Source organism: Anopheles gambiae, chromosome 3 (genome assembly GCF_943734735.2).
Source record: "Anopheles gambiae chromosome 3, idAnoGambNW_F1_1, whole genome shotgun sequence".
NCBI classification, from domain to species: domain Eukaryota; kingdom Metazoa; phylum Arthropoda; class Insecta; order Diptera; family Culicidae; genus Anopheles; species Anopheles gambiae.
In genome coordinates, this window is record NC_064602.1 from 39,823,693 (window position 1) to 39,847,831 (window position 24,139).

General features: G+C 40.5%; 1 protein-coding gene across 1 annotated transcript in view; it reads left to right on the plus strand.

The window, feature by feature from the left end:
* LOC1279112 (neural-cadherin) overlaps window positions 1-24,139 on the plus strand; it is a 139,319-nt gene that overhangs the window by 22,366 nt on the left and 92,814 nt on the right. The window contains exon 2 of the mRNA XM_061653496.1: window positions 1,108-1,182. Within this exon, the coding sequence (XP_061509480.1) occupies window positions 1,108-1,182 (75 nt within the window). The remainder of the gene's footprint in view (window positions 1-1,107; window positions 1,183-24,139) is intronic.

Consider the following 24,139-nt stretch of genomic DNA (forward strand, 5'->3'; position numbering starts at 1 on the left):
GAGCAAGGATCCTCAACCACCGGATGCGCTCCCAACATACACAGTCTACACGACGCCCGTGGACAACCATCCTATGCCAGTATTGGCTGGGGTAAAAGATCGATTTATCATTGAGACGACACACCGGAACGTGGCATCATGGGAACGCGACAGTCAGGCGCGACAAAAAGCGCTCAACGATCTACGCGTTCAAAGAGTGTTGTGTTGTGCGGCATGATAAACAAGAAACCGCAAAATCCACCAAATAATTGCACCGCGGTACATTGACGTCAACGTTCAAGGTTTGTGTTAATTTGTTGGGTGGGTGCGAAAGTGAAAACTTTATGTGCAAACAGTACATGCACAATAGTGATCTGAGTAGGTATGTATAGTGGTGTTGCGCTCGTCATGATACTGTTTTGATGGGAAAGGGAGAAACCTGAGAAAGATATTCAATTAGAACTGCATTACTGAGCCAAAACAGGAATACTAAAATCGCTTGGTGTCTCAGAATTTGTGTGATAAGGATAATCCACATGAAAATCTTTGCTCGCAATGAATAAGTTTTGGTCCTATCCGAAAGCGTATGTGTGTATGGAAGAAGAAATAAACCGTTCGTTGTCTACCACCAGAGTAACGAGACGAAATACCGTGTTGAGGTACATTCTTCTCACAAATCTAAAGGAAAAAGGAAAAGTTTTACTCTGCAGGCGGGAAAGTACGAGCAAAAAGCGTGTGTTTCTGTGCTGCAAAGTTCTCCATACTAAAGTGCAGTTTATGTAGAGTGTACATTTGCTTGTGGAATGTGTGGAATGATGTAATTTTCCTTCCAATTTTTCAGATTTCCATTGAAAGTGAAGTGTAATTGAATTTGATAAGTTTTCTTGCCTTTTATCTGTAACAAATTATTACACGCTGTTCTGAAAAAGGTGCAACAGATTGTTACTAGTGCAGAATAGTGTCGTTTGAAAGTGGCAGTAAATCTAAAAAGGGAATAAAAATATAAAAAAAGCTTTTTAAGCGAGTGTGGCAAAGGCTAAGAGCAAGAGGGATAAATCCTCTGTACAGTGTGAGTGTAGTGCGTTGCGTAAACCATGTGCAGTGAGTGCGAGTTGTGGTTTTGACTAGTGATACTGCAACTGATCGGCATAATCGTGGATCCACTACAAATATTCTGGGTACTGACGAACAGTACTTATTTAGGTAAGGACAAGAAGCACGCGCAGAATGACCAGAAAAACAGATTGATCTTTAGTTCTGCCGATTTTTAATTGCCTAATGACTCACACCCTAAAACTACTGATTATTTATTTTTCTACCAAAAAAACAAAGAACTTTCCTTGATTCTGACCGAGCAATCATAGCATAATTTTTCCGTTCATTGTTAACATCAAACATCAAATGGAGATATTGAAATCACTAGCGCCCTGAGCTCGTGAGATATACAAACAAGGTTGGATTAAAAGAAACTCGCCATCGTTCACTTCAGAAATTGATTCTTAATCCTTCTCTGGTTTATAGGCCTTCATATATTTTTTATGGACAGTTTAGAACGGCTGATGGTCCTGTGACTACTAAAAGCAAAATAAACTACTTTAAGGGTATATTTTTCTCGCCATATGAAACTTCAGTTGTAAGTAAGTAATTGAATTTGTTTTGATCGTTTGATTTAATAGTAGTAGACACTCTCCGCTTTTAGCCGAAATCGTCACATATTCTGCAGTTCTTAAACGAACCGTAAAACAATGTTCCGATAGAATGGTAACATTATCCCAACGAGCTCAATAGACTTGAAAAGGATGAGCTGTTCTGTAGCAAGAAAATCAAGCATGTGTTTCGATGGTTCATCCTACCGTTCAGTTATCTTGATCGTCTAGTTCCATTTCAAGTATTACTACCATTCGCCATTCGACGACGGGCTTATGGTATGAATCTTTTTTTTAACCTTCACTACAAGATGAGAATGGTACAGTTCAATGGTGAACAAATGCGTTGTTTTTTGTGTGTGTACTCTATTTCATCTGGATGATTGTTTTTCGTACGAATTTGTAAATCCACCATCCGTCACTTTATTGTCTCAATGCTTTTGGCACACACATGGCAGATCAAATTAATCGCTCGGGGCTTATTGCTGTAGTGATAGGTAGGTACTAAAGGGATTGTACATTGTTTTGAAGAAAAAACCATACAGTTACCATTTACAGCAACGAACTCCCCAGAAAGATGAAAGCCCGTTAAGCTCACATGCCTCCTCCTGCGATGGACCACCATCGCCGGCACGCATCCATTCGCAGCCTTATCCAACCCATGCCAATCGGTGGCGTGCATAAGGACAAGGAAGTTTTCACGATTCTTTTGCGACACATCGTCTGGACAGGACGGTAAAGGGTTAGAAGCTTTCATCGGTTCCATCTTCCTCGCACAATCAGACGACAGTCGAAAGTTTGCTTCTTGGAAAGTGGATGTTTTTGACTTTTTTATTGCTTCAATACTTCGTAGGGGTTGTCGGTGGTTTCCGATGCGGACATGGATCGCTTGAATCGTAACACTTTCTTCGAGTGGTTTTATCCAGTGCGTATTTTTGTGTGCAAGTGAGGAAATCAATGTTTGGAGCTCTTTTCCCAGTATGCTGTGACACATTTGTGACGCTTCATGGTTTATGCATGACGTGTGTGCGGAACCGCTATCAAACCTGTCGCAGAAGAGAATTTCAACAAAACATTTCAAAATTTTGGAGGTTCATACATAAAACTTGTAAAAAAGTGTGAAAAACCGTAAAGGTTATCGATTTCGAGGTATTACATTTCCAGTCGCAATAATTGATCGAACGGGTAGTACTGCTGTAAACGACAAAGACTAAGAAAAAATAAATAAAAATGCAACCATATCGTGTCAAAACGTGTGGTTGCAATAGAACTGCTCACTTCATCAACTTAACGCTCGATACCAGACACTGCAAGCTCATCGCTAACTCCTGCAGCAAGGAATGATATAATTCGTTGTTGTTAGAAGCTTTTTTTTTCTTTTTTTTGTTTTGAGTTGTTCATGCAAAAAGAGGAGCTTGAAATAAAATCCACTTTCATCAAGTAGGAAGGTAATGCGTCTGAACATAGATGACGCGTAACACATCCTGGAGAGAGCCACATCCTCGTCACAAGACGGATCGATTTTACCCGGATAGAAAACATTATTAACGCAGATTACCAGCACCAGTAGCTAAAGGCTAGTCGAGACTTTGTTTGTCATCGTTTTGGTCCCAATTATCGTAGTAAAAGAGAAACCAAATGTATACACATCTTAACACCGTACGGTACAGTTCCCGAGATTTGACCGGATATATTCATAGCCCCGGAAGAATAATTAATCATCTTATAACGGTCACTCACGCAGGCAGCAAAGGCCTGAAAAGGGGAAAGAATGGCAAGTTAACAAAAAAATATTGCCACAACCAGACTTCTTGTCGCCGCTTGTTTACAATGGGTTGCAGAGTGTTGTTGTCGCTGCTGTGTGTTAGTATCACGAGGTAAAGTAGAACTAGCGATTAAACACAGAACCAGCTTCCGGTTAGCAGTGTTAATGTTGAATGTATCGCAACCAAGGCAACTATGTTTTTAGTGCCATAAAAGCAGAAGAAAATCAACGGATTTGGTTAGAACCAGGAATGTTTTCCACTTAGTGGTGTGAATTATTTTATGTTGTTAAACGCATTTGCAATAATATAATGTCATGTTTCTGGGCGAGAAGCGTGAAAAATCACTTGTTTCAATGGACACATGGCACATGGAGGGTTTTGAAAAGAATCGTTTAAAACGAAAGATGAGGACCAACTGATTCAGGCTAAAGTTTACTATTTTTCAACTTGTTGTTACCCAAAAGAGGAAAAAAATGTATTTAATTAACTTACACGATGTCAAATGCCGGGTCCTTTCGTGTTAAATTTATTTTATAAACCGAAAGTAAAGTACTTCAAGATACATGTTCAGTTATAGTTCTTTAACACTTTGACCGCTGGCCTGGCGTCACAGTTTTTTGAGTGAGTATGTCAATAGAATTACTGAGCGCCAGAGGCAAAGCTGAACGATGGGCAAAACCACCATGCGAATTTATATGACGCGGCGTTTAAAGTGTTAATAAGTCTTAATAGCTTGAAGAAATTTTCTGAAATAAACACACAAATATGATTGTCAAGAATAAGCATTGTATTGTATTGTAGCAGCTGAAGTAAACAAGCGAAATCACCCATTCTCCCATCCATCGTTATTCACCGAGAAGTTGCCCCCTGTTTTCGATACAAAGCCAATAAGCATTAACATGCGAGCGAAGTTGCCAACTCATGGTGAAATAATCACAGCCACGATGGAGACGCCTGGTCGCTCAAGGCGTTCTGAGTAACGGGTCGATCGAAAGTAGAAACTATCCGGGCAATTGGTGGCTGCTTACGTCGTACTCTTTTTTCCTTAACAAAAATGAATATAAAAAAAGAAAAATAAAAAAAATGTTAATCATATGTAGCACATGAATTCATTCAAAGAGGGAGCGGAGGTTGCGCTACATTTTTGCGTTTGCTTCGACCTCAATTTTCTGTGTGGTTGATTGCCAGGGGAGCGGCTTATTTTTGCACTTGAGTACGTGTCATATTTTACCACAATACTTTGAGTCAAAATGAAACTATCAACCTCACGTAGCCAGGGCAGAAAAAATCAGCCCTCATCGTGCACGCTGTCAGGAAACCATTAGGTCTACCGTATGTTCCGTTTCCACAAAAACCCTTAATTTGTATTGGGGTTCCTTGGTTCATGGTAGGCTAGTGGGATAACCTTGCCCATCCAATGCCCTCGTCAAGCAAGCAAGTGCGGATCGGTGTTTTAGGGGCACAAAGGTTTCCCAAAGTCATGGCGTGAGTATTTTAAGTCAACTAAGTGAAAACATCGCAAACATAGCTGGGAGAGAGAGTTTTACATTTTTTTTGTCTTTAGCAACCAAAGGCAAAGCAATGTTCATAACTGCTCTTGAGCATCGTATTACACCATCGCAGTCGTTAGGATAGGGAAACTTTCGAAGATAAATGTAGTAAAACGATCACCAAAAAATTACCATCGCTAGAAATGAGCTGGGTTAAATAAAGAAAAAGGTTGTAATTAAAACAATTATCTCAACCCGTGAATTTTTTTGACTCGGAACATCTATCACCCTGAGTTGTTCAAGCTGCGGAAATCTTAAATTGCTTCTCTCGAATGACTTCGAAGCTGCTGAAAGTGAGTTCAACTTGGAATATCTCAGCACAATTCTAAACCAATATTCAAGGCTGTTGCGCTCGATGTTTCGTAAACTTTCGTAAACTATGCTCACATCGTGATAGCGTACAAAATGAACCAGTGAATTGGTATGGTTTCATTCACAAGGAGATATAAAAACTCATAAACATTCCGCTAATAAGCAAGCAGATTAAAATAATTTCATTTGTGAATAATTGGTTTTTCTTGATTGCTTTTCTTGTCTTTTCTCGCGGTGCACAAGAAAAGGCATGGTAGTAGCAGCGTACTGACATACTTAGCCAAAGATCACTAGGACGGACTAGGCCTATTTGCCGGTGTTGATTGCAACCTTCCCCACAGAAACATTTTTGGTGCAAAGAAATGTAGCGTAAAACTTTCCTAATGAAATTGAGCGTGACAGCTTTGGCCGTAAGCGCCGAGTATGCGAGCGGACATCAGGCGCGCCAAAGAAGCTTGAGTGGGCTGAGGCGATCGCTGGATTATATTACACAACATGCCTTCAACTAGTGCTTGGCTTTGGGCACCTGTTGAATGGTGTGTGGTGTGTTTTATGTGATTTTCAGTCCGTGGGAGCTTTGAACTTTGATGGGAGCTGGCTAGGGGGTTGTTTATGCTAAGGTTAGAGTGTTTGTTTCTTGTTTTGCTTGTTTGCAGTATTTCATATGGTTTGCAACATCCGTTGACAAGATATGGGTTGAAGAAATGGCTAACATGTACACGATACACACCTGCCCAGTGTCTGGGGAAATTGACCGATGGTGACATGCCTGGAGGGCTAGTAAAAAGTGCAACATTATTGCTTCCTTGAACTGCTTCCCTTACTCGTAAATGCGCCCTTTGGTTAAACGGAAGGAAGCTAATAAATTGTATAGACGAGGTTTTTGCTTCTCATTTAGCTTATGCCACACTTTTCACCGCAAAGCATGAAAAAAGCCTCACGCGGTCTAGATGCCCTCTACTATGACTAGTGCTGTAAGTGCAAGTTTGTGGTTGAAGGAAGACTGCAAAACTAAACTCTACCTCCACTTTAGATAAAGGAACACTGTTGTTTTTAGGAACACTGTTTTGAAGTGAACAAACCCAGTGCAGGTTGCTTAACATAGAATTTTTTTTGTAATATAAATAGCTGTCTCCATTAGCAAATTAGCACAACGGATAAACGCTACTGCTTAAACCGTTCCTACTGTTTTATGTTAGCGAATCATAAAGTATGAAGAAAATCGGATTAAAGTAAGACAAATCGTACAATACTCAAGGACTTACAGTTTGATGGTGCTCGCAATCCTTAAGTAAATTATTGTCAGCATTTAATGAACCGAGAAGAAAACATAGATACACGCCATTATACGTTACCGAGCTAGTGTTGGATAAATGGATCGCATTGGATTTGTGTTCTTTTATGGCATAAAAAATGATTTAAAATTAAAATCTACTTTTTTGCTAAAAGATGCTATGAGCAAAACGAAGAACGATATGAATAATTGAATTGTAGATTCAATTATGATGGGTAATGCTTATCCCGGAATTATGGTATGCCAGGGATGGTTTTTGTGAAACAATGATGCTGTGAGCCGGCGTAATATTTTAAGAAACTTTTCCTTTGCTTTTTACAGTTAAACATTTCTAAAGAATGGTTTAGTATGAGTGTACTAAGCCACATAGTTTTAACACTTCTTTTGAAGATGCGTAACAGTCTATAAAATTATAAAACTTTTAAAACGTTCTGAAGGCGATTATAAGACTGTCTGTTAAAACTAAAATTATAGCAATATAGTTTCAACATGTCTTTTGATAATGTTTAAGAGTATATAAAGTTGTTAAAACTTTAAAACGTTCTGAAGACGCCTTTAAGACTTATAAGATAGCTTACTCAAATCACCCTCTAGTCGTATTCGTAGCACGTGTCGAGACTTTTTATTTGAGACTGAGGCATCAACATAAACTGATCTTATAAAATGCATCTTAAGTGTTGGATGAAAGGAAAATGGAACAAACTATACAGGCTGTACCTGACATACGCTATTAAAGCAAAACGTGGAGAAGTGGTTATCAGCCATTATCTATTTAAGTTTCTTTTCCTTTCGCTTCCAGTGAGATTGTACCAAATCTGAAAACCGCGATTGTGTAAATATGCGTATACCAGGTTCCGCTTATCTCGAACACCACCTCTATTAAAATTAAAATTTGTTAGTCTGCACGAGCGCTTCCTGAAGAAATGTGCTGTTGAAAACTATGTTAGCCGCACAGATAGCACTACAAATCGACAGAACTTGTGATCAGAAAAGTCCTTCTGAACTTAAGCCAATGGAAGCCTTGTTAATTGATATGATTGTTGATTTGTGTGACCAATATGTGTCAGGAATGTTTATACATTGATAATAATCTTCATAGGTTCTATGGGAATTTTCAAAATAATTTCACGCCAAGCTTGTTATGGCACAGCCTTAAAATGGCTTTTGGTGCAATATGAGGGCGTTTCAAACTCTTCAAACAACTTTCAATCTTAATTTAAAAAAATCAAAAAGATGCATGTTATCGATATTTTGCAAATTGTTAAAATGCATTTCAACGATTATAATTTCTTGGCATTGGTTTTTGCTCGTACACATTTTGTTATGCAGCGATTTGACATAACAAAATAACAATTCTTAAATAATTTTAAACCTATAAAATGACTTAATATTCAAAACTTCATTGCCGTCTCCAGAATATCTTCTATTTGGCGTAACGGCTACTCGGACATGCCGGCCTTTACAGGCTTTCGAGACTAAATTCATTACCACGCAGCCAGATAGTTAATCCTTGCTACGGGGGCACGGTCCATTCTAGGCTTGAACCCATGACGGGCATATCATTGAGATGTTCGAGTAGACGACTGTATCACAGGACCGTCCAGAACATATTCATAGCAATAAGCTGTGATTTTGATAGTTTATTTGCGCCTCACAACTTATAATTCTAGAAATTGTTTAACTAGCTGTGGGCCTGATCGCCAACGAAAGTCGATAAAATTTATCAAATCGGTTAATATGATCGAATCCACCGGGGGAATTTGTTTTCCACCGCTGGATAATTTTCTCCACCGGTGGATAATTTCTCCACTGGAAGATAACTCTTTCCGATTCGAGTAGCCATTGGTTTTACCTATCTGCCAATTACACTTTTGTTTACATTTAGAGGTGTTGTTTTTTCGGAATTAATAAAATAGTAAATTTTGATTGTTTACGGACCATCTAGTGAAGAATCCACACCATAAGTGGCCTTAGACAGTATCGACTGTAGGCCTGTTCAAACGATCCGGGTAAAGTTTAAAACGGGTTGTTGGCTGAACAAGGTGAAACAAAATCTTATAAACTGGAGGATGAGGTTTGAATCCTATCTGAACTAGCCGCCTTCGCTGACCCTTGTCCTGTGTCATGTACCATGTGCGCCCATCAATTCCGACCACCGCGAACGTTAGATCCGTGAACATCCGTATTTTACGCTCTTGTGGTAAAATATTTTGAAACAACGCGGTATATTTATTCCGTGCAATAAGGAGTGTCCGAAGCTGCTCACAGTCTCTCGCCTTCGCCATTCCATTATCCTGGCCTTAATGACTGACGCCTCCAAGACAGCTGGCCACTTAAATTTAAACCTACTACGCCCCCTCTGCAATGGCGGATTTAACGGTGGCCGCGGGAGGCCCCGTGTATATCAAGTCCAGCATATAGGGTGTGTAAAGTACTCTCATCGCGGGCCTCCATGAACGATAGAGGCTCCATGGACGAAGGGACCCAAATAGCCAGCTCGTACTTTATAGCTGATTTAGGGCTGTTTAACGAAAAATCGTTCCGATGTCGTACTTTGTGGCTGATTAAGAGATAGACGGTACTTTGCGGAACTATGGAGCTTTTTAACAGGCACATGGTACTCTTTGGAACTTTGCGGCTGATTAGCACTATGCGTAGGGTTCATGATGGAACTTGAAGGCTTGTTAAGAAAGGGTACTGAACTTGGTGGAACTTTATAGCTTTTTAATGCATGACATCGGTTCAAGGTGGCTCTTGTCAAAGTGTCAAAGACGGACGCCGGCAATATTCTCATTGCTGCTGCACAAGTTAGATTCGTTACTTGAAGAATGAATATTGAGTGAAGCGATTGTGAATTACCAGTAAATTGTGTAAAAATTTGTGTAATTTATCAAAACAAAAGATTTAAAAATATACATATGTGTTTAAACCAAACAAATTTTGTTGTTTATTTCATCGATGACGCTTGCTTGAAAATAAAACACAAAGAAAAATAATCCCTGGCATCGTGGCATAAGGAAGCTGCTTAGGCGCTGTTTGAAAGACCCACATAGAACTTTGATGCTGTTTATCTACTGCAAAAGGCGAATTAGAGCAGCGATCTTTAGCGTGCCAAAATGAGCTGCTTAAGCAATTCTGGCTATTTGGGGACTCAAAGACTACAGGGCGCCCATATATGAGGGATCCCGACCAACATTCCCTACTCCCCCAAGAAAAAATTAAAGTTTATTAGATTCAAAGCCAAGTGAAGAAATTCACCTCCCCCCCTTCCCCCCTCACCCTGCAATCTGGGTCATTTGTTTGCATGCGTTTTACATGGCCTGTTCACTGAAGCCTGGCAAGCTTGGTACGACAATGAGTGTTCTTCCACACATACGATAAAGATTTTGTCAGATTTGATAAAAATAAAATAACTGCGTTAAAATTGTAATCTATGTGATTCAGTATAGATGCTATTCAAGTTTACGTGTTCGTTTAAATGGATGAACATAAAATTCATTGGGTGACGCGTTTGTCACAAGGCGTGGAACTTAGCGATGTGAGAGTCAATCCGAACATTCCCGGGCTGTATACATCCATAAGCGACCCCGAGTTTTTGGGGATATAAGTTGCGCCGCTCCAACGGATATGAGTTGCTTATACTTTCTTGTACCTAGTGATCCTACGGGACTTCTCAATCTCGTTGTATTTACGTGTCGGAACCGATTCTAACATGCCATAAGGTCATAGCATAACGTTATATAAAAGAGAAGGATTAGCAGAAAAGGAATTCTTTTGTTGGTTTTTCATTTCTTGGCTAGAATCATAAAAAAACTAGATACCTGTTATAAACTTAAAATTGTGTGCTTTGATTGTTTTTAAAAAATAGGTAAATTTACTTTTTTTTAATATTTTAGCTAAATCGAGTGATAAAACATCTTTAATAACTCAAACAGCGATAAAATATCCTTTTTTGCGAGCTGTTACACACGGTTTTTAATACTATATAGTTTTCCACTGTTATATCAACTGGGGTGAAGCAATAGATATGGCTATCCGACTGAAATGGTTTTTTTTTATATGAAGTTTTCAACTGCATATCCCACTGCTCGACTTTTTAACCACGTTGCTATGGCGGCAAACACCATTCCACTCCACTGCCAAACCGATCGGTTAGCGAAAATTCTGATTGAGAAAACGCAATTGGATAACATTGGAATTTTGCTAACCGATCGACTAAATTATCCACTCCGTTATCGACTTTCGTTCCCGATCAGGCCCAGTGTTGGGATGAGTTTTCGGTAAGGGGCCGTCCATAAATTACGTAACGCTGAAATTGGGATTTTTCGACTCCCTCCCCCCCTATTGTAACAAAACGTAACGTTGGAGGAGACCCCCCTTCCAAAATTACGTAACGCATGATCGAACACCCCCCTTAATTTGGTTTTGCATCAACAAATACAAAAAAATATGGGTTTGTATTTTTTTATTTGATTGCTTTTATAAAGTATGCAGAGTTGTTTTAATTAATGTTTAATTAAAATTAATGTTTAAATGTCGATGCGTTTAGCGTAGAATGACATGTAACTGTTTGAATTTTGTTGACGGTAAGATTGAAAACTACAGTCTTTACCTGAGACACACGGCTCTTAAACCTGTATTACACGGTGGATTTTTTCAAGGCAATTTTCTGTCAACCCTCTGTTTTGGTATTTTATAAATGTCAAGTTCGTATTCCCTACCAAAAGATATAAAGAAATAAAAGTGCAAAACTTACCCAGGTGGGCAATCATTTGTCAGTGACCAGTGATAGGATTGTATTACGTTACGTAACAGAATATGAACCCCCCTCTCCCCTATGTAACAAACCGTAACGCTACAGGGAACCCCCTCCCCCCCCTTTGAGCGTTACGTAATTTATGGACGCCCCCTAACCGCCTTTGAAACGGTTCAGAAACTATAGCCGGCATCGCGAATAAATGAACACATTTTAACATTCGTTTAAAGTTCATTTTGGTTTAACCGAGTTCATTTGTTGTTCATTCCTGTTAAAATAAACGACTGTCAAAACAGTTAACGACTGTTCGATATCGCATATAGGCAAACACGGGTAAAAAATTCGAGCAGTATAATTAAACGACTGTTAATTTGTATCGCATACGCTCGTGACAGTCGTTTGTTTAACGACGGCATAGTCCAGTCCAGTCGTTAAAATTCACAAATGAACTCAATGCGTTCGCGAGGCCAAATACTAGCAATTTTTAACGACTCTGGTTAATTTTTAACGACTGTTAATTTTAAAGCATTTTTTCGCGATGCCAGCTACTGAGTCACTCTTAGGGCATTGTGACTGGTCCTTACTCCTCGCTGGTTGGATTGCTTCTCCCACAACCAGTGGCGTATTTAACGGTAAGCAAAGCAAACTTGATTTCCTTCGGCGTCCTTTTGCCTCACCAATCTTCGGTAGTATGCTTGCGTACGCAGCCTCATTCAACCATAATAAACGTCATTATCCATGGAATGTCAAAATTATTGGTTTTGCAGGCGACACGACAATGCCTGATACATGCCACACTTGGGTAGTAGAACGTGCAGTACTGATGCAACTCTTTTTTAGTTTTTGAAGGGCAAAACATGTTTTCATTCTTTCTGGCACACCAGCCTCATTATCTCAAGTTGATTAAAACTTCATTTACTATGCTTTATATGCATCCCGTTAACTGACGCAATCAATTGAATTGGACGTCTGGAATGTCAGCATAAAGAGCGTTTTATGACAAGCGACCATCCGTTCTCTTACCGTATCTGCCTACACCACGAATATTTGACACGTCGTTAATTTTTATAGCCATCCACGCTGCTTTTCATCTTCCTGCTGCACACGTTTCTCTGCGTGTGTTGGCGTATGGCCCGGAATTCTTTTGTTGTTTACACATTCTTGTTTGCAGAGATATTGCGCCAAACTGAAAAGGCATTTCCTTTGCTTTTCGAATGCATTCCAATTATCACGCTCAAGAAAAGAAAAGCTTCGGCTATAGTGACTATCGCTATGCCAGAAATGCGACTATACGGCGTTGAGGAGGGGATTTTTCAACCAACTCTCACTCGGTTTAAGTCATGTTTTAGTATTCCCTTGGAGACTCCGACTGCCAACGACGATGATTGTCAGCTTTGTGTGCAACATTCGTTTAATTCAAGTGCAAATTCGAACGATTTATGCGAGGCAAGTAAACGAGAAAAAAGGAAAACCTCAACTCAATGGCAGCACACGTGCTTGTCTCGTTGTTAGCCGATCCGTGACAAACAGGCAAAGATACATGATAGTGCATCAGCGACGAAACGAAGCCACTTATCCACCGATGCTTTCTATTCTTTCGCTGGGCTAACAACTTGTAGATGTGGAGTGGAAGTTGTAAGGCGGGAGGGAGGAAGCATGAATTTCTCTAGATTAGCTGCCTTTTTGAAGATCGTTACGAACTGCAAGCTTTTGTGAGCACGTCGCAACACCCTGCGAGCTGTCGGTCATTCAACCGAAACGCTTTGGAAATATTTGCGTGCATAAGCCAGTGCAGACGTTAGGAAGGATAAGGATTTTGCTGGTTCCTTTTTATGCACAATGTGTTTGTGCAGACGATTCTGAACAAGGCCCAGCAGAAATAATTCATCCCGTTGCATTCAAAATGCCTATTCATTAGCAGGAGGCAAATAGCGTCTTGGCCGTCCGTGTAAATTGCTCCGTACAAAGCGTGTCAAAAACCATCGTGCCGCGTTCGCCATAGACGTGCGGAAGGATTAAACTGGATTGAAAACTGGAATATTTGCAAACTGACCGTGAATAAAATTTTTGGTTAGCATTGAACGAGCATCTTCCTTGAAACTTTCACACGAAGCGAACCACAAACACACAATGACTGAGGGTTGGGGACGTCATCGCATCGCGTGACGAATATAAATCATCGCTTGCCATCGAGCGCCTGTGTCATAATCAAGCACAAGCGTCGGGGCAACATAATGTCCTTCCCGACAGGAGCACGGAGATAGAACATGAAGTACCGTCAATACAGCCGGTATGGTGAAGTGTTTTCAAGAGGGAAAAAAATATTCGCAAACAAAGTATCCTCCTGCCTACCGGATGGAATATAAAGAACGTGCTCATGCTTTGCAATGACGTATACACTACGTCTCATCACAATCGATATTTTTATTGTTCGTGTTCTTGTTTTTGAGTTATGGTTTGTTGAGTTTTCTTTTTTGCGTACTCATTGGTAATGCTTAGACACAGTTTTGGTAGTGTAGCATTTCTAACATGATTAAATGTTTGAAATTCTTCTTTTGAATAAAAAAAATCAAAATTTAGATTTTTAAGGATAAGATAATTGAAATAAAAATCATTTTGATAAAACAATAATAACAACAATAATAAAGCAAAACAATTTTTATCAGTGAACTCATTTTCAACAATTCTCATACACTGTTAAGCTATTAATTCGCCTTGCAGTTTCAACGCAAATTATGACCAATTTTTCAAAATTTACTCTGATTCGAACAAACACTAATTAGAGAAGCAGCAAAAACGAGATTGGCCTGTTTCTATTGAAGCTTGACTTGTTCTATAAACATTTGTATAATTTGTTTGCATGCAAATGGCTTTATCCCTGAGCTCAAAAGATAAAATAAATAAAATTAAAGTGGTTTGTTCAATGATATTTTATTTTTAATCATCATTAGCATCTTATTATGTTTTGAACAAACTTCCATTTTGTGCGAGTCATTTTTAACATTGAAAACCAGTTAAAGCTTAACGAGATGTGGATATTTTCATTCTATTGGTTTGAAATATGTTGTTACTATGTTTACTATGTTACTTTTTGTTGGTTTGATCCTAATCGTAAGATCTTACAGGCAGCAGGAATCGAACGCTTCTGCACGGCAGTAGTGATTTGTCATCGCTTTCGCTAACGGAAAACATGAACCTATCGGGCCGCAAACAACTTGACAACTTGAAGACAGCATCCCCAAGGGCCATTCGACGTTACTGTTTATGTATATCCGGGTGTTGAGATCGATGAAGCTATCATTTTTTCCGAGCCTGAGCCATCTGTTAGTAGCTGGTAGTGGAGTGTTCTAAGTAGTGACATTTCTCAGCTGGGCAAAAATCATTGTTGGTTTTACATGAGTGTCTTTTAATGCATACATGCCTCGAAGTACTCGTTCCACGAGGAAAGTTAAATGTATCATCTCGATAGAATTATCAAGCACTTCCAGCAGTTCCTTCCACCGTTGGAATAGTTCTATTTGAAAACACACAAATCGTGATAATGTGTTAAGACTGCTGGCTTTTTATCAATTCAAGGGAGAAGCAACACTATAAGTTGCCGGGAAACGGCTGAGGCGATTACAAGAAGTCATAAGAATAGCTTTTTCGACTGTGCAATACGTACTCGTGCATGTTAGTTAGCCAGTAGAACAGTTTAGGAGTACATCCTCCAACCTAACACAAAACAACCTTGAAATGAATGGGATTCCGTGATATCACTTCATCATGACATTGACACTCATCCAGTGATAGAAGGTAAACCCTTACAAACCGCAGATGTAAACTCATTTGCAGATATTTAAGTTAGTGAGAGAAGTTCAAAGGATGAAACATGGGTAATTTTTTTAGGAATCATGCCTTGGCCTACTTCTGTTTCATATCCTCTGCTCAATTGAGACCCGTGATGTTACAACAATGACGAGATTCTTATCTTATTGCTCTCATCGCACCCCTTTATCATAACATCTTTCAATATCACCTGCTTGAAGAAGCATCAAGAACATCGAAGCGTTTAAAACATGCTACACGCTGAATTTTGTGCCATGTATCGCACCACAATGCGAACTGCATAATGTTAAAACATTCGACTTGAACTGAAAAGCTTCCTTGACTCGTGTGCATTCCATAATTTTATATCTTCATCGAATTGACTCTGAATACCTCATCATTTTCCGCCAACGTGCTTGCAGGAGATCGCAAAAGTCAACGATACCACACATGAGTAGCGAAACACCTCATTTTCTCGCTCAAAAAGCCATACTGACACGATTATTTTTGCGTTGAACGTTGTGTGCGCCTTTCCTGTTAGTGTGATTGTTTCGTGAAGCAATAAAATATTGTTTACGATATCCGGGAAGAGGCATCACCCTGCTGCTACCAGATAGTGTACACATTCCCCTAGTACGAGCCGGTCTCACGGAAATCAACTAACAAGAAATTGAATCTGAATTGAATTTGTGTGTGTTAGTAGGTTCTTTGTAATCTGGCCTTGGCCATGACGTTGTGTGAAGACATTTCGAAAAGCCAAGGTAAATTTTCACCGTTATCCCGTGAGAGCTCCGAGAGAGCCTCATCGTTCCCGTCTTGTATAATTACTTTACGAAATTGTGGCAAAGCTTACATGACGGAAGTGATGCTTGATGGCATGATGGTGTGATTTGTGAGAACCTTGGAAGTTATATCCTTACCGTCTTCTACACTTCCATTCTTTCCTAGGAAGTTTGATACTTGCCATCTTTGTATTGAAATACGTATGTGTCTGTGTGCGTCGGGAATCTAATGAGCTACTAGTATTCCTTTTACACATTCTTGCAAACAAAACGCGTCAACATCAGCTTGTCAGACCAACGCTTTCGCTCTTTCCCTTGTCCCGCAGCCAAAGTATTAACAGTTAAATCCCAACATTCCAAGAAGGGCTTGAGACATTCAATGTGTGCACTGGTAAAGCGCCTTTTCAAGAAAAGCTCACCGGAAACTAACTTGAACGTCAGTGTAATCGTTGTGTAACGCGTAATTGTGCGGTTGCGGAGGAATGGATCGCACTTTAAAGCCACGGCAAGTGATTGTATCTGTCACTCAAGATTCTCAAGATGTCACTCAAGATCAAGATTCCAAGAAGAATTGTGTCCAGAATTGACAGATGGAGCGAAAAGAAAAAGAAAACATAATCTTTGGCAACAAGAAAATCTTCGCGAGCTACTTCAGTCACGTAAAGGGGCGATGCTTTGCATCTCCATCCTGCAAGATGGAGACGTTTTCGAGACGAAGGTGTAGGGGAATCAGGACAAAAAGCTTAGGCTTCGACTGGACTCTCTGCGATAAAGCGACACTCAAGCTGAGGAACGGCATCGAAAGTAAACCACAAAAAAAAAAAATTACTTGTCTAGCAACGATAGCATCTATAGCGACGGAGAGTGTGACAGCACAAAAATATGAATGAACAAGTTTTAAATGCATAAATTAGCACAATATTTAAATCACCTGCTTCATTTCATAGCCATGATATGTCCTATTTAACACCAAGTTCCAAATTTGAACCTCGCCGATTGCTTACACCAATGTACACTTCTGTATACATGTCATCATTACAGACATCAAAACAGTACCAGCCGGATGCCACCGTTGTATTCTATCGTTGCACGCATGGTTCTCCGCACTATCTACTTTGGAAATGCTACACGGTTTGTAAGAGCATTGCTTGCATTACCTTCCACTCTAGACCATGCTTCAACATCGTGACGATGTCACTTTTAGCCGATCCTGTGCTATTTTGACCAAAGGTTGGCTGCGGTATCCAAAGCTAAGAGTATAAGATAGCTTGTGGTGCGAGCTAGTAACGTTTGATGCGAAAGCACTCCCGAGCAGATCATGCCTAGCCGTGGGATGCATTTATTGAAATATTTATTTCACTACGTACCCGTTTTTTACTTTTTTCTTCCACCGGTGGACACTTGTTGGAAGTTGTTAACCATCGAGGTCAGAGATTTTTCCGCTACTAAGCCGGGACATCAAGTTGCTGATTGTACGTACTAAAACCATACGCGACCTACGAGAAGCATAACTACTGCAATTGGTGTTTTCAACGATGGACCATTTCTGCATTCACTGTAACACAACGCACGGCAACGGTAACTGCGGCTCTATGAGAACAACCCCGGGCTCAATGTGTGGTGTTGTTGCATAATCATGTCAACAGTTATGGTTTCGGTGAACCGTTCTCCAGTGGCTGCACTAGCTGTGGTTTGCTACCCGAGGGGAAAGAATGATTGCTTGGAAGGCCATATCAAATCCCATCGCCACTTTCATTGCACTCACACACACATACATACACCCACAAATGCTCTATGTTGTGTCTGGGTAACATACCACCACTTGGAAGGGTTCTTCGGTAGCACAGTGTGTACGTACTGTTTCTGTACCGTTCTGTGCTACCATACAACATTGGGTATTGGATTTACACTACGTATACAACGGAGCGGTGCAGTAGAACAAAGCGTTGTATCATAATCAGCACTCAAGGCACACAGCTGCCAGCACCAGCAAGGGCTTGAACATGGAGCTATATTGAGTGGTTTGGCCGTGGTATAGGCGAGATTATTCACAAAAATACGAGATGTTGAATGTCTGTAAGAAGCCAAATTCACCAACAGAGGCAACCAATTTCCTGTTCCGATATTTAACCTTTGCATAAAAACCAAAACTACCAACCAAGTAGCGCAATGCGTAAACAATATCATGAATTATGCATTTCGCAGGTGGCGGGATGGAAAAGGATTAGGATAAGGTAGCGCCTCGGCTACAGAACATGCATTTTAACAACAATTGATGCATCTGTTTTTGATATGGTATTGTTTCGAATGAGATTTTTGATCCATTATTGTATGCCATATCCCTAAGGAAGAGACACCCTGTACAGCAAACGAGGCGTGTAAGTAACAAGCACCGTCGTTGCTTTTACTTCACTCAAACTAAAGTGTAAAAAACCGCTTATATTTTTCGAGCGACCCATTGCACTTGACGTCATTCCATCCTCCGGACTGTCATACGGCTCTCGTGCGAAGATCCAATCTTCGGCAGACAAATTCCGTCACGTCCACCAATTCCCTGTTTATGCATAATAACGCAAAATGTGCCCATCACACTGTTTTTTTTAAACTTTTCTCACTGATTTCCCTTACGGGAGACAAACAGAAAATTGGTCTCTCCAGACCCTGGACGAACTATCGGCGAACTCGATGAAGATTAATCAGGTTGGTGATGGCACGGGCGCACTTCCGGCAAAGATGGTGTCGCTATTTTTGATCGGAAAGAAAGCATTGCAAATTGAATACTTCACCAATCTCACAAGACACTGGCGCCGGGCGGGCCGGGCAGGCCGGGCGCCGGGATTCTGATGCGGTAAGCGGTCGCTGGTGAATCGCAGCATAAAAGTCAATCTGTCTTTTTGAAAAACAAATTCACAAGAAAATCGTATCTCCAACACCAGCAATGAGCGCCTAGTGGATCGAGTGCTTTCCCTGAAAGTGGTAATTAATTTTCTTCCAATGAAGCAAATTAAACCGGTCCCGTTTAGCCATTAAAAGGCATGAATTTTAATGTAGCTTCACGCGTATCTCGAACCACTGTATCAGGCTCGGTTCAACGCCCTGTCCTATGAACCGTGCAACACAAAATCCGTTTGTTTGTGAAGCCCCTCTAGCGCCCTATGGTTGGATGCTTTTTGTACGCTTCGCACGTTTGATTGTTCGTGCTTTTCTTATTGCGAAAATACCACACTAAACGCAGACACTCCGGGCCATCCTAGCATATTTACAGTGTGAGTCGCAAACATGAAGTGACTATGATCAAGCACTTTTATCGAATGGGTTTGAGTTCAAAATGAACTATGAATAAAACAAACGAATACGCCCCAAGAGGCCGTTTGGTAGGCCAAGAAACGACTCTGTCATTTTTATGCATGACCGTGCGGATCGCGTACTCGTGATGTAACAAGAGTGTGTTTGAGGACAAGAGTGTGTTAGCATCAAAATTGCATCCTACCGCGTTTCACGCTCACCATTTTGACAACATTCACTGACATTACCGAAGAAGCATGTGCGAACGCGCATGCTTTCGCTTCAGGAGGCTTTCCGTCTATGTGGCTTTCCGTTGGCTCAATAAATGAGTTCACGGCCCTGCCATGTCAACTTGTAATCAGCCACGATGTAAAATGTACACCTATAATGCTTACCGATGGCTTGACAATTTAACCATCTTCCTAGAACAAAAGCTTCATGATAACTATCGTTCTTGGTACACGTGGAGTTGGTGAGTGCGGCGAGCTATCAGATTGCGATTCCAGGTTTGTGGAAACAAGGAGTTGCTTCTGCCACCTCTCACGCATCTTCTTGGCCCGCAAAGGTCACATGTCCTTTGCACAAGAGGCACAATTACCTCGTGAGTGTGTATCGGTGCGCAAGGCGTACATTTCATTAACATGCAATATCGAGCATCTTACAACTTGTGTATGGTTAAAATCACTCGCTTGCTCAGATACGAGACTGGGAAAACTTTTTCCATTCGCGCTGTCTCCACTTCTCTTGCTCTCTTTTTCTCTTTATCTGTTTTTCCGGTATGAGAAGGCCGTGGCCACCTACGCATCTATTAAAAATTTTTACCATGAGCTTTGTTGGTCACCATCAGCAACATTGTGACTGAGAGAAGTCTGGGATGCAACAAATGGAGTGTGTAGGATGTGTTAGAATCCTAATTTTACGCTTGTGTTCTACCAACAACTACCAGCTTACACTGGACTCGGTGTCAAATTATAACTTACTGCCCATGGACTATCATACCCGGTACGAATTGCCTTACTGCTATCTTTTGTTCACATTTGGCTGCACTACTCGTAAACTTTGCTAATCGCTGTCACGGCGCTTTGTCCAGTGATGATTGTGACATTGCTTCACCCGATGGAGGCCATAGCTACTGCATAGCTATTATATGTGATTTAGGTAAGGTAGCGGAATTTGGGGCAAGTGTGCCATACGGGGCAAGAGTGCCACCAAGCATTTTTCCTTAAAAACTTTAGTTTGATGATCAATTGGTTATATAGTTGGTTCCTTTCCAATGACTAGGTATACTGAGCCGAATTTCATATAGACCAATCGATATTTCCCATTGTTTTGAACTGATTTATATTGAGTTTAAAAAATTGAGCAGAATATTATAATTTTTTAATCCAACCAAATAAGCTCTCAAAAATCATGCGAACAATCAACCGAGAAAATTTTTACACCACCGTATAGCTGAGGAAACGTGAATTTTTTTGTGGAGTTAGTTGAAAAAAACTTTCTTTTTGTCACTGAAAAATTCAATTTCAAAAAAGTTACAACTTTTGGGGCAAGTGTGCCATCTCTGTTTGGGGCAAGTGTGCCACCATCTTTCATAGGCGCGAGCTGTCAAAAATGTAAACATTGTTGTAGCGTGCTGCGGAATGGTGCGCTATTGTGAGCGGATTCCATCCCAGAAAAACAGAACAGTAACAAACCATATTGTGGTACAGTTGGTGGTCAAAAAGGGTTCATTGGTGACTAAATACATGTAGGAATACATACACTAGTGGTACAAACGTAATTATTTCCTATTATCTAAGAAATACGGTTATTTTAACCAGGTGGCCGTCTTGCCCCATACGAGTGGCACTCTTGCCCCATAGCCCAAAAAACAACGTCTTTTTGGACCCTTTTTAAAACGCTTCAAAAACAGTTTTATTTGCACTTTTTTCAAGCGAAACTCATTTATAAGTGAGGAAATAGATGTAAAATGGTTATGAGATTTAAATCGGCTTTTGAAAAACACGTTTTAGTGAGTTATAACTTGAAATGCTTAAGGTGGCACACTTGCCCCAAGTTCCGCTACTTAAGTCCGTTGTTCATTCGTTTATTCTCAATTGTTCTCATTCTGTTATCATCCCTTAACATCTTGGTTTTGTCCCAAGAAGATCCTCTACCTCTAACCTTTTGTGTTTTACATCTTTTGTATCGTCTCACCAAGAAATGGCATTTCAATTTGATGCAATCTTCACCGATTTTAAATCCGCATTCGATCGTGTTTCTCATCGCTTGCTTATTGATAAATTATCCTGTACAGGCATTCCTCCCTCATTTGTGTCTTGGCTGAGTTCCTTTCAGTGCAATCGTTCTTACCGTATCAGGTTTTGTAACGTCCTTTCCGGTCCTGTCCTCTCGAATGCTGGTGTTCCACATGGAAGTGTTTTAAGCCCTTTATTATTTGCCCTATTCATTAACGACGTAAGTGCTGTTCTTCCTCCTTAATGTTTTTTGTGTTATGCTGATGACATAAAAACATTCCTTCTTATCTCCTCTCCTGCTGATTGTACCTTCTTACAAGATATGCAAGTCCGTTTCTGCTCCTGGTGTAGTGTTAACTCTCTATCTCTTTGTCCTAAAAAAATTAACTCCATTTATTTTACTCGTTCCCGTTCTTCCATTGTCCATCCTTACACCCTGAACAGTGAACTGGTCAGTTGTGTTGATGTAGTGAAGGATCTAAGTATATTGATTGACACCAGGCTGATCTATACACACTAGTGATGTAATTGTTTGTAAAGCCCGCAAGACGCTTGGTGTTCTTAAACGTGTTACCAGCGATTTCCGTAGCCTGCCATGCCTAAAAACCCTCTTCTGTCCCCAGGTCAGATCGTTGTTTGAGTACTGCTCGGTAATCTGGTCTCCTTCGGCTAGGACAAACATTTACCGTTTGGAGCGCGTGCAGAGGTCTTTCGCCAGGATTGCCCTTGGGAACTATCTTGGTGTTCGACACTCTGCATTGCCTGCTTATGGAGATAGATGTCGGTTGTTTGGTCTGTAGTCCCTCGAATCTCGACGCTCTAGCGCACCAAGCGTCTGCATAGCTTCAATCCTTCTTAACCATATTGATGCCCTTCCGCTGCTCCTGTCTATCTCTCTACGTGCCAACACATTCCCTCCTTAGCCGTCTCCCATTGTTCATCACTCCCCACCGTACTGTAGTTGATCAGACTGACCCATTGCTGCGTGCTATCCGTACATTTAATAAATCATCCCACCTATTTGATATCCACATCTCCCCCTCCGTTTTCCTTTCTTGTTTAGCTGCATTCCCTGTCGTCCCCTCACTTCCTTTGGAGGAGGGTAGCTGTAGGCAATCGGTATAGATTAGGGATTGATATTAAAGACAAAAAATATGTACAGTCTCGTTGCAAACAAATAAAGTTTAACATTAGCATTAACATAACACACTGCACGACATGTGCCCGAGAAGTAAAAACGGCCTGCGGGTTTGTATCGAATCGGAAAAGTTTTTCTATTTTCCCTACGACTTTTTGTTTGTCTTTGTTGGAACGAAAACAAAAAGGCGCTTTTTATCCCTAAGCTGCCAGCTGATCTCGTAAGTATGATTCAGTTGGGGCAAAATCAACCGAAAGCAAAAAGAGCACGGCAACCGAAATCACGGCAATAGCATCAAAATAGGAGTTGATGGTGCGGAAAACGGATGTCTCTGTCAGCATCATGAAACATGTCGCTTCTAGGATCAACCAAACTTGCGGATCCTGCGTTCCAGAATAGGATGACAGCGAGACTTATCGACTTATCGACAGGCCCGTCTCGATAGGATGTTATAGGCTTCCGCTGGTTTAGCTTTCCTTCACTTCTAGACATTGATCAAAGTATCCTCTCATCACCAAGACATTCTGGAGAGGATATGAATTTATTAATCAAACCAACGAGCAAGCACTTTGCGCGACTACTTCGATGAGGAGCTGTTTGAGTTGTGTTTTGATGATGATTTACGGATCCCCCTCAATTGGGGAAGACAAATGGGAGAATATATTTTCATAACAATGTAGTTTGTCCGATTGTTCGAGCGATAGGGCAAAAACGCTGATAGAACTAATTCGAAATTGATTAATTTATTTATGTGAAATGTGGAAGAATAAGGGGAATGTGCGCGAGCGACGGAAGGTGCGCGAGAAGAAAAAGAAGAAAGAGAGCGTGCGAGAATGAACTAAGAAGGAAAACGCGGTTACGGCGGGTAACGCGGAGCGAGAGAGAAGATGGGCAGAAACTATAAAAGCGGTGCGCGCTTTGGGGACGGGGAGTTAGTTTGGAGAACGATACGGGAGCGGTTAAATGTGAACTACAAAAAGAGAAACGAGTGCAAATAAATCGTGTAGAACTCTATTTTCCGGTGTCCTTATTTACTCCTCATATTTCAGCTAACTTCACATTTATATCTCCTTTAGATTATTTGAATGGATTCGACAAGGTGCGCAAAATGCTTTTTGTTCAAATCGTGCTTTGAGTTGATTTAATGATTATAAAATTGTGATTCAAACATATCATAATTAAACTTTAAGCTCTAATTATTTGTTGAATAAAAAAAGTGGAATGATCGTCTTTACTTAATTACCCATGAATTAGAAGTTTTTCACAACTGTTAATATACGTTTCATAATAACAAAGCGTACTGGTGGCACTCCAGTTTACTGTACCAAAAGCAACACCCGCAGTGTAACCCAATGCGTAATAAACAGCGCCGGGTTGTTTATCGCAACAAAAGCGGCCTATGTAAAGCCCCAAGGATTTTTTAAAAAACTTTCACCTCGCAGTATGATCCAAAGTGTTACCGTTTTGTCATTCTACTGTCACTCCTATAGCTCTTCTTCGGTAAGGCCAGCTCATTGTCAAAAAGTGGCAAAACGTCAGTGCTTTACGTGATATGCAAAAAATCAATTAAAACAAGCGTCCGTCCCG